Source organism: Pseudopodoces humilis, chromosome 16 (genome assembly GCF_049639895.1).
Source record: "Pseudopodoces humilis isolate 2021_Gansu_Grassland_sample_001 chromosome 16, ASM4963989v1, whole genome shotgun sequence".
Classification (NCBI taxonomy): domain Eukaryota; kingdom Metazoa; phylum Chordata; class Aves; order Passeriformes; family Paridae; genus Pseudopodoces; species Pseudopodoces humilis.
Window position 1 is genome coordinate 13,574,926 of NC_142215.1, and position 12,574 is coordinate 13,587,499.

Below are 12,574 nucleotides of genomic sequence, written 5' to 3' on the forward strand. Positions count from 1 at the left end.
CTTAAATTCAGAGCACAGGTAGAGGATGAAAGTTTAAGGTCTCCAAGTTGTCAGTAGGAAAACAATAGGAACACTTCTATGTGAATGCAGAGGAGGAACTCATTACAGGTAACCTGAGTTTTGGTTTGCCTTCTGTGTACTTCTGCTTCAGCAGAATGGGTTTTCTGAACAATGCTTCATGTGTTAGGTTACAAAGCTGTTTTCAGTAGTTTCAAGTACTCCTTTCATCTTGGTTGCATGCAGGCTGGCTAGGATGGATGCTATCAAAAGGCATATTGGGAAATAAGGAAGAAATACAGATAGCAGGGAAGATTCAGCTCAGGATCCAGTTCTGATTAATTTGATTTTGACCCTCCCTTCACTCTTAAGGATCCTGGCACACATTGAGATTGAAGGTCTGGCTCTGCAGTAACCAGCAGGCTCTGTGGAGTCTTTTCTGCAGAACAACAGCCTTAAGTATAGATTTCCTTGCTTTATGGGGAGTTTCAGATCTGGTTTTCTTCAAACAAGAAAATGGCTTATTGTGTAACTGGTAGAATGGCTATGAAAAGTGGAAAGGAAAAAAGAATAAAGTAAAACTATGAACATAGTAAAATTATGTAAAAGCAGCAAAATCAGCCAACCAAAGAAAGGAAGTTTCCTGAATTAGGCTATGTGTACTTTAAACACAGCCCACTGTGCCTTGCTGTTTCAGTACATATTGTGTATGGTGTCCTGCTATTTTAGAGATAAGATCAAATTTGTAATTTAGATCAAAATGTCCCTCCCAAATGTGAACTTCTTAAGCTTTACTGAGTCACAGTGGTCTGTGTGGATATAACAAACCAACTTCAAATGCTCACAAACTTGGAAATTCTGTTCTCTAAATGAAACAGATTCCATTTAGAGACCCTGCTGGGCCAGCTGCTTACAGCACAGCAGCCCTATAAAGGTGCAGGTAAGTGTCTCAGGACTACCAGTCTGTGCTGTGCTTTCTAACACAGTACACAGTTGATGGTCTCTCTTGCCCTTCCCAGCTGTAGTTCTTCATCAGTGACCAGTGCAGACTCTGTTGGAAGACCCAATGCATGGCTGATATGCACCAGGCTAGAGAGGAAGTGAAGAGACCATGACCACCAGATGTCTGGGAAACAGAGTTAACATTAGCTTATTCACAGCAATTACAGGTTCCCAGGTGCTGACAGAACGGTGTGGCTGTTGGGACATCCTGCTTTATTTGGCAAGTTTAGAGTTTTGGAGTATTTCGGTCAGAGGATAGGAAAGAAACAACTCAAAATTAACACCCCTGTCCTGGTTGTACTCTCCAGGTGTCTGCTGGGTCTTCTCTTTCTTGTGGGTGAAAGCTGTACTATATGCCTGGGGGTTTATTTTGCTTCACTTTTTGCTGACCGTGTGTCCACAAGTACCACGAGAGGCAGGCAGTGTCTGCACTCTGCTGTGGTGACATTGCCAGGGTGGTAGCACAGGAAATGTCAGGACACACTGTGGCCTTGGCATTAAACACCTGTCTTTCAGCTTTATTTGAGCAAAATAAGGAGCTTTTTTTAACTTGCGCAATATCTGTTTACCTCACTTGGTGAATGTTTGTATTCACCTGGTGGCTCTTACTGCAAAGCCTCACCATGCTTTTCTAGGGAATGCAGGTGCTTATGGCTCAAAGCTGGATTACCCCAGCCTCAGGAGGCTCTATCTAAACTGCAGCATCCATCCATGTCAAAATGCCATTAAATTACATTAGCAGCTGTAGATGAAGGGCAGTGCAGGTGGAGGGAGGACACTGGGCACTGGAAAGCTCAGTTGGCGGTGCAGTCAGCTCAAGTCTGTTCTGTGGGGTGTCAGTGCCAGTGCACAGGGTAATTCCTGCATTGGATAGGTCTCCACACTGAGTGATTAAATAGTCCTGTACCTCCTATGCTTGCTGAGCCTAGAGCCCTAGGTATCAGGTAATTGAGCTTTGATTCCATAAACTTTTGTAAAGTCTTGTCATTTTAGCTTTTCTTCTCAAGTATATAAAAAATATCAACCAGGCACAGAGGAGCCATGCCTCTTACCACAGTTGTGAGTGTGCCCAGCTGTCAGCTGTGAGCCCTGGGAGGATACTCTGAGGATGAGCTGAGTGGAGACAGAGTCAGATACAAGCAACACGTTTTAACTTTGATTGGCACTTCTATCTTGTCAGTGCAATTTTTCTCACCACCTTTACAATTTTTACAAATTAGAAGTAATGTAGAGGGAAAATGGGACATTAACACCCAATTAATTTTGCTGCTCCTCTGAAACTATTCTGTGCTTAGCAGAGCCAGAATCTGGCTCTTGAGAAAAAAAATACTGGTTTTCGTCGGAAAAGGCTTGGAAATCTCATACTTTGGGAACTGCAGTGCAGACCAAGATGTCTCGGAGAAGTCGCAGGGAGCGCGGCCCGCAGGGGGCAGCAGAACGGGGCGGCTCCGGCCCCTTGGCCGGGAGTGGCTCGGTGCGTCCGAGGTGCCTCCTCCGTGGAAATCAATTCTCTATTGAAAATACAAGACAGAACAGCCAGGTTTCCATTCAGGAAGTAGGCTGTTCAGAAAGAGACACGCTGCTCCACAAAAAAATCCTTTTAAGTGTAGAACCACAGTCAAAGTAGCATTCAAGGTGTTAAGGTGCATGAAGTGACTGATATGAGAAGGAGGATGGTGCTTTCCTATAAAAATATTCGTGCTGTAAGTACTCAGATACTATTGCATGACTCTGTAAGAAGATAGAAAATTGAGTGATTCTGAGTCTGAAGAAATTAATTGAAGAAGGACAGAAAAAGCTCAGAGTATCTTGTCTTGACTGTTCAGTGACACTGTAACAAGGTGACAATCTCGAGAATAAAGCAAGGATAATAAAAATCGGTTGTTTTTTTTTTTGTACAGCATGATTAGACACACTTGGATTGATGGTGATAATTTATCAAAAAGCAGAAGTTCGCAGCTGGTAAGAACATCCATTATTCATGAAAATATGATGGCTGGAGTTATGCCAGACAAAGATCAATCTAACCATACCATCTGTACGTGTGATTGTGTGCCTTTCCTGCACTGCAGACATCCAGCCTAGAGATGAGGAAGTTTATGTCAGTTCCCATCAGGGTCAAAACTTCAGCCAAATATGTTTCAAGTCACTGTTTTTCTAGATACTTCCATTGTTGTCAGAAAATCACCTTTAAACTGAAATTATTCCAAATGATGGTGAAATCCTGCTTATGGTTACAGCAGATTTATGCAGAAAAGGCATCCTATTAAACAGGAAGATTTGTTTGTACGGGTAGGATGCAGAAAGTGTTCTAGTTATACTCATCTTCCTTTGCAATTTACACCCACGTTGGGCACTGTCCTTTGCATAAGCCAAGGAGAGGAAAACTATTCTATTGAGAAACCTACGGAAATGTTCAGCAGAAATGCAATTATGAAGGGCACTTTAACATTTTTGTCCAATGTTAAATTCTATAGCATCTTTTTGTCTGTGTTCTCTTGTTAATCCATGTAATTACTAAATGTGTGTATTAACAGAGGAAAACCCCAAAATTCATAGAGACTCTAACTTCAGTCATATGATGAGAAGTGATAGAACACAGGACAGTGGATTAAGATTTTGAAAGTATTTGTTACTCCTCCAAATGGTTTACTAAAAATAAGCTCAAAAATGAACAACCATCAGGTGTTTTCAATGTACCCAGTGCATACTATTAATATATTATAACCTCTGCTCTATATAAGTAGAAATTACTGGGAATTTGTCTATTGATTGTAGAGGGAGGAGGACTGGATTTTGTGTTACTTACTATATTAATCATTGGGTAAATGTTTCTCTAAAAGGTAGGAATATAGAAATTTCCAGGGACACATTGATGGTCTAACATCCTGTTTTCAACAGCAGCCAATTCCCAGGGCCCCATAGGAAGGCTGATCCCCTCCTTTCCTTCCCCCCATGTCAGTTGTGTCAGAGACTACTGTCAGTCTCTCTCAGGTAAATCTGGCTGATAACTCAGGCTGATTTCATGCCAGCCAGTTCACCATTCTGCCTGACCTAAACCTGAGCCTGAAAACCCCACCCATAACCACATATCAACCTCCTCCTTCAGGGCTTCTTCACTCTGTGACCTGTGGCAGCAATGGATCTCCAGGTTAATTATAAAGGGCAATAAGATATTTCCTTTGTGCCACTTTAATTCTATTAACCCACATTAATACCCAGAGCATCTCCGTTTACTTCTCAGTTATTATCAGACAGATGCTAGTAAAAAATGAGAGCACAAGTAGGGCAATTTTCTTATCATGATTTTTGGTGTCTTTCTGTTCTTGTTCTGCACCAAGGAGAATTGGTGTTTCAGAGAGTTCTGTTCTAAGCATTCATTGCTATCCATACCCCTCTTGTATCTGTTTTCTGTGCTTACATCCAAACTGTCATGCATGTGACTGTGTATATGTGAATTTTAAAAAGCTTTGTGAGTTCTTCTTAAACAAAGCTAATGGGAAAATAATACTCCTTGCAGAAGCTGCATTTTGAAACAAATACAGCAGCCCTGTAATGTATGCATTCCATGAGAAGCTGCAACAGAGAAGAATTTAAACACACCTTTTGATATGCCATTTCTGTTTACCCCTACAAGGTAACACAATTCTTCCCCAGTAAGAAGTATAGGAAAATGTGCCCTATCAGGCCAACTCAAGGAGGCTTAATAGAGTTCCATGTGTTAGTCAGTCCAGCCACTCAGGTAGCTTTTCAGTCCTTCAGTAACTCCTCTCAAAGATTTCCTGAGGTGGGAATGGTACTCTGTTATCCTGTAATAGACTTCTCAAAGAAGTAACCTTGGTAGGCCAGAAGTGCAGCAAAATGCCTAAGCATGGTAAGGTTATGAGGAAAAGAATAACAGCTAATTGTTCAGGGAAATGCAATTTTCAAGTTAATGCTAATGCCAGAAGTCTTTATCTACTGCTGGGCTGCAGCATCCTGAAGGATGACACACGGGAAATCTGGGGAGTGGCCATTCAGATTCACAGATACAGTGTGTGACCAAATATATAAGTGGTCAGGTGTGTAAATCCATTTCCTTCCTAGGACCAACATTAGAGGGGAAGTCCCCTAAGTAATATTTAGTCATTGTGGCTCAGCTGTTATTAAGTAGCTTAACAATTTAGTCCTTCCTACGTTCCCTCCTAATAACTTTATTCCTGCTAGACCAAATATTATCTTCTGTATTGATTGTGACTTTACTTTCTTCTATTATTATGATGACTTAGGCACAGAGGAAATGAGACAGTTCTTAGTGACAGGATAAGAAAATTTCACTATACTGTAGATAAATATATGTCTGCTAGAATGATTTTGGAGACTGAGGGACCACAGTTTCCTGATGAAGGTCCCCTGATTTCAGGAGTCAGTATGACCTGATATGTTATGGTTAAAATACCTCCCCTTCCTTCTCTTCCACCTTATTTTCTTTTTATATGACTTCTAACAAATCTTTCTTTAGTATGTAGAAAGGAAATAAGTAATAAAACAAATAGAAGATCTTTCACTTACACTAAACTTTCATGGACAGCTCCCTGTCCCAGGCTGTGTGAACAGGCAATGGGCTGTGAGAGTCCATTAAGAGCTGCCAAATTCCCATGTACATCATTCTGAGATGGGAGAACATGGAGGTCTTAAACCAGATCTGAAAACAAGGGAGAAACCAAACAGCTGAGAACTTCTATTGCATCTGTGCAGATGTTCTAGACAAATGCCTGGTTTCCATCATCCTCTGCCCTGAAGCAGGGCTGAAGTCAACCACTTGCTATTCTGGTCTTCTATCATAAGATAGAGCTGAAGCAGAATATTGTTTTTGCCCTTCCTACTCTTCTATGTTTCCTTTCCTGTGGGGAAACAAAGATGAAATGTCTGATCTTCCCCTTTGTAAACTAAAAGAAGTCAGTCAAATACATGTAGTGATTTCCTGTCCTTAATTCTCCCACTCCCTGAAATATGTCCATTCCTTACACTTACAGAAGAACTTGCACTCCACAATTTATTTCTGCCTCTAAAATTTCCTTATTTCATGCCACAATGACAATGCTAGAATCAGAAGAGATCTGTCATTTGCTACTATCACTAGGGAGTGGAACAGGATTTTAAATACAGCTACCTGTCAATATAACTGTGGTGCTGATGGTGGGTGTGCCTGTTTTCTGCTCTCCTACCTACCTTAACCAGTTCCATTGTGTGACCTGGCCAAGCCACACCCCTGCGTGAACAATGCTGCTGCTCCTGTGCTGCATTATTTTTATATGACATCTATACTGAATTCTACTGCTTGCATGACTGATTAAACCAAACCTGCTGCTGGAGAGTGAGTGACAGGCTTCCAGCATTTCACGTGTATCTCAAGCCACAGTGCCATGGGCTGTGACCCAGTTGGGAACTGAATGGGAGACCCACATGAAAAAGGAAATGGTGAAGATGAATGAGGGGGTTGTACTTTTTCTGCTGAATCAGGACCATATTGATGCCCTATATGCTTCAGCAACATTTAAAGTGATGCTATCTAGATCCCTTAGAATTTGTAACTGAAAAATTAAAGTGCTATCTTTTCATTCCAATGTAGACACATATAATAAATTAAACTGTCCTGTATTTGTCTCAATACATTTCATATTTCTCGGTTGATTTTAAATTCCAGTCTTATTTATTTTAATAAAACAAAAAATAATTACTATAGAAGTGTAAAATTTTTATTTATATACATGCTTAATGAAAAGCTCTCCCAAATAAAGGTGAAAATAACATTTTATTGAAAGACATGCCCTTCTAGGGCTTTGCAGCCTTCATTAAAATCTTAGCAGTTGTAATTTTTTTCCTCTATAAACTGCTTTTAACAGTCTGGCTCTATAAATCACATCTACCAGGTGTAATTCTCATTATTCCCACTGCTCGGGGTACAAACTGTGTGGAATGCATAAAGGTAGGTGGGAGAATCCTGGTACTATTGTCATTACCTGATTGGCTTCAATGGACTTGCTCTGTGTTCATGCCCAGAAACAGCTTTTCCTGACTAACCCATTCCTTTTTTTCCTTTCTGTCTGTGCCAGGGGAAATTACTGTGCACATGGCATTGTATTACTTATTGCGCTATCTAGCATTTTTTTACTTTGTTGCTGCATAGTTAAAAAAGTACTTTGAGAACTCAGCAGGAACATGGACTTTAAGTAGAAAGTAGCAAGGATAACAATTAAAAGCAGAAGATATTAAAAGAAACATTTTTCTGTAATCGCAGTCTGTGACTTTACATTATCAGTAAAGATGGAAGCAAGGTATTATTGCAGGTAACTCCAGGAATTTTTTATTCAATTCAACCATAACTGAAATAATTACATAAAATACATACTGAGGGCTTTGCACCAATAAAATGTGTATTCTGCATTTCAACTTGATGTGGGAATTCCTAATTATAGATTTGTGTGTGTAAGATCAGCAGGAAAGTGAGTTTTTGCAGTAATCTTGAATTAGCCATGTAGCAAGAGTGTTAAGTGAGAGAAAACAATTATATCAATAGGTCTGAGAAATGATTTGATGCTTGTAGCTAAATCAAGCTGAACATTCAGATAGCTCTATGTGTTATGTCAAATCAAAAGGGTAACAGCTGCAAATGCAGCAAAGATGTATTTGCCAATAAAAGACAAAAATACTACTCAAGAGAAAAACTGCAGTATTATATATTGGTTTGTATATTGCATACAAGAGCACCTATGACAACTGACTTTGGGGGCTTAGTTTCTGGTATCTGTTTTTTCACCATTAGCAGGCTAAAATTGTCACATGAGCTGAAACACCCAAAAAAGAGAGCCTGACAGTTCATGATGCTAAATGTGTGTTTGTAGAATACAACAGTGAGAGCTGGCAGAAAAAAGAAACAGCTCCTGAGGAAACATCGTTGAGCAAACCTCCAGTTCTTACTAAGTCTGGTTCTGAAATATTTTACATGCATCTGTCCATTTGATAATCTCTGCTATAAATGGGTTTCAATGCCTTAGGGATGATGAAGGTAGAATAGATCTTAATCCCCCTGGAAAGTGAAGGCTATTAGAAGTTAATTATAACCTCATTTTTGTAGCAATATGAATGGGACTTTATAACCTTAATGACCACAGGTGTGAATTCTTGTACAATTTGTGACTGCAATTATTCCCAAATCTCATAGGATTAATATTCCAGTTGATCATGTGTTACAGGAACTTTTCTTTTTCCTCTGGATTGTTTCAGCAGTTAGCCTGAAGATGGACAGGAGATTTTGACAGGGAAAAAATAAATCAGCCTTTTATCATGTCTACATTAGGTAATTTGTTATGGTAAGACCAGGCTACCCACTCCTGCTGTTCTAGGAGGGCAAACCTTCTTCCTCCTCCATGTACTGTATGCTCTGTGTCCATCTTGTGATCAAGGGCTTTTCATAGAAAGGCCTGTTGATTCTGTGCCATCCCATTTAATTTCTCCCACAGCATAATGGTCTTTGGGCCTCCTGAGAAAAAAATATGTCAGTAATGCTGGTAATGGGAAACAGAGTAGTTACAAAAACCAAAAAAGATGCCTACGCTTTAAATTTATTGCTGTTTCTATGTAATTATATTAGCTTTTTCACAATAACTATTGCTTCAGATATTCATTCTGTAGTGTCATCGTCTAATTGACCTGCTGTGCCTTTGGACCACTGCAGTCACAAAGCACTAGCAGGTTTTGAACTGAAAGCTCAGCATCGTGGTCAGATTATGTTCTGCCACCATATTGTATATTGTCTATGAGCAATCTGTATGATTATGTATACCTTTTGGGCAGTCTGTCCAGCTGTAAAAATCAGCAGAACAGGGTTATTTTAGTCAAACTAATTCCCAAGTAGTGATTTACTTTCTATTCCTCCATCTTCTTTCTGTAAACTAGTGTCATGTTCCAAGCACAGTATGAAATGCTCACAGCAGTGTACAATGACTCTTGCAGGAAAAAAGAGCTGTAAACTGTGGCAAATTTACTTCAGATTATCAGAACCAAGGAGGTAATGGGGCCTGGCAAGAAGGGACAAGCTGAAACCAAGCAGAGACTTCTCCCTGGGGTGTCAGGGAGTGAAAGAGGGAGATTGTGGAGAAAGAGTGAGTGTATTAAACCTCCACTGGGGGTGAGAGAGAATGGAAAATGTGGAATAATGAGCTGCAGCCATGAATACATGCAGAGTGTGCCCAAGGCAAGGCACAACTGGGCATGGGAGCACCTTCCAGAGCAGAGGAGACGTGTTGCTTGCTAGAAGCCTGGCATCTCTAGTACTGTTGGTGGAGAGTCAATCCTGCCCAGGAGGACAAGGGAGTGGTCAGAGGTCCTTTGACTGGGGATTTATCAACAAAGCAAATCCACATTTCAGGGAGCTCCTGAGTCTAATTGTAGTTTAGTCTAATAGTTGTAGGCATGTCTTCATGTTTCATAGCCCTTGTAGCTTGTTTTCCATGAGCTTACCCAGCTACTTTTTGGGAGCATTTATACCCTTCAGGATCAGTAATTCTTCTGACAAATTTTCACACAGAAATGTGGTGCCTAGTTTTCTTCAAATCCACTGTTCTCAAGGGTAGGAAATAATGAACAGCTATTCCCTGCTCACTTCTGCATACCAGTCATGATCTTCTGTGCCTTTATCACCCATTCCCTGACACTGTCTTTTGTCCAAGCCAAAGATCACAAATTTGATTATCCTTTCTTAATCCAAAAAATAATTCCAGAGTTCTTTTTTTCAGCTCTGCTGTGTGTGTCTCATATTGCATCAACAGCTTCTCTTGAGCTTTCTTTTTGCCACCTGGGGAGTACCAGATGTTCACTCCATACAAGTGCTTGGCTTAATAATCCCTGTAGTGTAGGCAGAGCTTTGGGGATGAAGAAACAGTTGTTCCAAATGTTGATTTCATTCAAAGAAGGGTCACACAGGCTAAACAAAGGGTGAAGAGACTGCAAATTGTTGCGTGGTCAAGTAGCAAGGCAGCAAACAAATTATTCTCATTATTACAGTTGTGCATCTTGTTGGTGGGGGAAGGGAAGGAGATTCTGAGTATCCAAAATAGGGAGACTACTCACCATGCATGTAGGTTATTTTTTCTTGGAGGATATTAATTTTGAGGATTAAATAGAAGATGCTCCTTTTCAAACAAATATTGGTAAATCAAATAAACGTGTCTTTCTGCTATTTTCCAAGAAATGGGGAGAGCTGCAACTAAAATAGACATAACTGAGAAAACCGTATTTTTATTGCCTGTTATCCACGGACAAGTCTTTTGCTCATCTGCGCTTATGAGGTTCCCATAAAAATTATCAATATTCTCAAAGTTGATGCAGATCTTGCAAGTTTTCCCAGAGTTGTGATCATTGTGCTGTGCTCTCTCATGCCAATGATTACTGTGCCACACTCTTATAGAGGAAGGGAGATCCTTTTCCACACTGTAGTACAAATTTAATCTCTGTTCCTGTTCTTACAAAAGCAGTTGTGTTTCTCTCTTGCAGTGACTGGGCAGCCCCACGAACACACCTTGTTCTAGAGGGAAATACAGTGCAAAGCAACTTGTGACTAACCAGGGCAATCTCACAGGTCTGTGAACAACTTCTCAGCTGAAACCACAGAGCTGTCTGCATACCAGAACTTAAATACACTGACCAGAATGACCAGGAGCAAGTGCTAAGGGATAGCCCCATGGGTAGACAACATGCTTGTGAAGGAACTTGTTCCTGTTGATGATGACACACCTATTATCCACCTGCAAACCCACAAAAGCAGCATTACAAAGAGGACTTAAGATGGGGGGGTGATTCATATGGAAATGCAATTGTTTGTAGGAACAAGACACCTTGCCACAAAAAGAATCATGTAACACTCAATCTTGCCTTAAGAGAAATCCAAATACAAGTGGATGTTCTAATTAATTTGCCTCGGGCTATATTACCCTCCCCAGGAGGAGAAGGGGACAGTAATTAGGAGAAAAACAAAAAAGATGCTGAATATTAAATGCAGACCTTCCATTCATTCCTCTGTGCTGGGCAATGATTTCTTTCTCTCTTCCTCGGGTCCTTGTCATGCTGATAGCTCGATAGCTCAATATCCTGCCCTGGTGACAGAGAGCTGAGAGGCAGAAGCAAACAGAGGCATTTTGCACACAGAGGGTGAGACACCCATAGTTCAGTGCAGTTTCCATTTCTCCAATGCAGATTTCCTCTCTTCAGCTCTCTGGTCTCTGACATCTTAAGGGGTAAGGACATGTGTAGCCATAACTCTGTTTTCTTGTGGTCTTAATTACTTGGAGACAGGACATAAATTATTTTTAGAATGTTCATTAAGTTATTTGTTCTGTCATTTCTTTCAAACAAAAACATCTCTTTAGCTTATAACTTCCTTGATTACTGAGGAATGTAGTGCTCGTGACAGATGCCCAAGGCTGCAGATGGAGATGTGTGCCTAGGCCGTGTAGGGTGGTGTAGGGTTATAGCGTTCCCTCAGCACAGATCCGGAAGAACTGAGCAGCTGAAATGCTGAAGTCCACACCTGCAATCTGGCTCGGGGCCAGCCGGCTCGGGCAGACCACACTCACCTTGTTGGACCTTTGGCACTGGGGCTGATGCTGTCATTCACGCACTGAGCCGCACCGGCTTCGTGCCTGTGAGCCCCGAGGCTGTCAGAGATCGCGTGCTTTCTGGTGAGCCTGGTACACATTCCTGGAGCACGGACAACAACTGACAGACCTGGCCGGCTCACGAATTGCTGTGGGAAGAAGGGGAGGACAGTGTCCAGCTCTCACACAGCACTCTCCTACAGCGCTCAGAGGTGGGTGCCAGAGAACGGGGCTGAGCGGCCGCCCGTGGTTCCTGCGAGCCCTAACCCCGTTTCCCAGTGCCGGGAGGTGGCTGTGTGACAAAAGGACCTTTCTGGGTCTCCCCTCGAAGCTCCTCTCCCGACACCCAATATTTCCGTGAGCAGAGGGAATGCCCCCCTGCACTGACACCTCAGCGTCCCACAGGGGCTTTTCGCAGTGTCGCCCCACACGAGGAAATCGGACGCTTCGGCGGCCCGAGAGCCGGCGCGGGGCCGCGAGTTCTGAGGGCGGAGGGGGAAGCGGAGCCCCGGCCCGCCCCCGCCCGGCCCCTGCGGCCGCCCGCGGCCAAGTGCGCGGGGCGGAGCGGAGCGGCGGCGCCGGCCCGAGAAGCCGCAGAGAGCGCTGGCCCGGCGGCCCGCGGGGATGCTGCGCTACAGCTCCCGGCCCACCGTCACCGCCACCACCCCCCGGAGGCCGCCGGGCGAGGGTGGCCGCTCCCGGCGGAAGGTGCGCGGGGCAGCGCGGGGGGAGGCGGGGAGGGGTCGCGGGGCGAAGCAGAGGCTTGACATCCCCCCTCGTGTAGTTACCTGCGGAGCGCTTTTCTCTTCCCCACCTCCCCCCTTTCCGTACTTTCGGTGTTTTCAGGTGAAGCTTGCGGTGTGCGAGAGCATCTTTTTTTGCGTTCTTTGTAGGTGGGGAGAAAGGAAGAGTTTTTGGGGAGTTCTGCAAGGCTTTTGTAG

The 12,574-nt window shown here is 42.7% G+C and overlaps 1 protein-coding gene across 3 annotated transcripts in view; it reads left to right on the forward strand.

The window, feature by feature from the left end:
- Positions 1-11,727: 11,727 nt before the first annotated feature.
- The window catches only part of MYZAP (myocardial zonula adherens protein), a 43,821-nt gene continuing 42,974 nt past the window's right edge, over positions 11,728-12,574 (forward strand). For 2 of the 3 annotated variants that reach the window (XM_014251213.2, XM_088062965.1), the window contains exon 1: positions 12,233-12,341. In XM_014251213.2, coding sequence (XP_014106688.2) covers positions 12,258-12,341 — 84 coding nt within the window. In that variant the 5' untranslated portion in view covers positions 12,233-12,257. Of the gene's footprint in view, positions 11,846-12,232; positions 12,342-12,574 lie in introns of those variants that run through there. The other variant, XM_088062963.1, reaches the window with a different exon arrangement.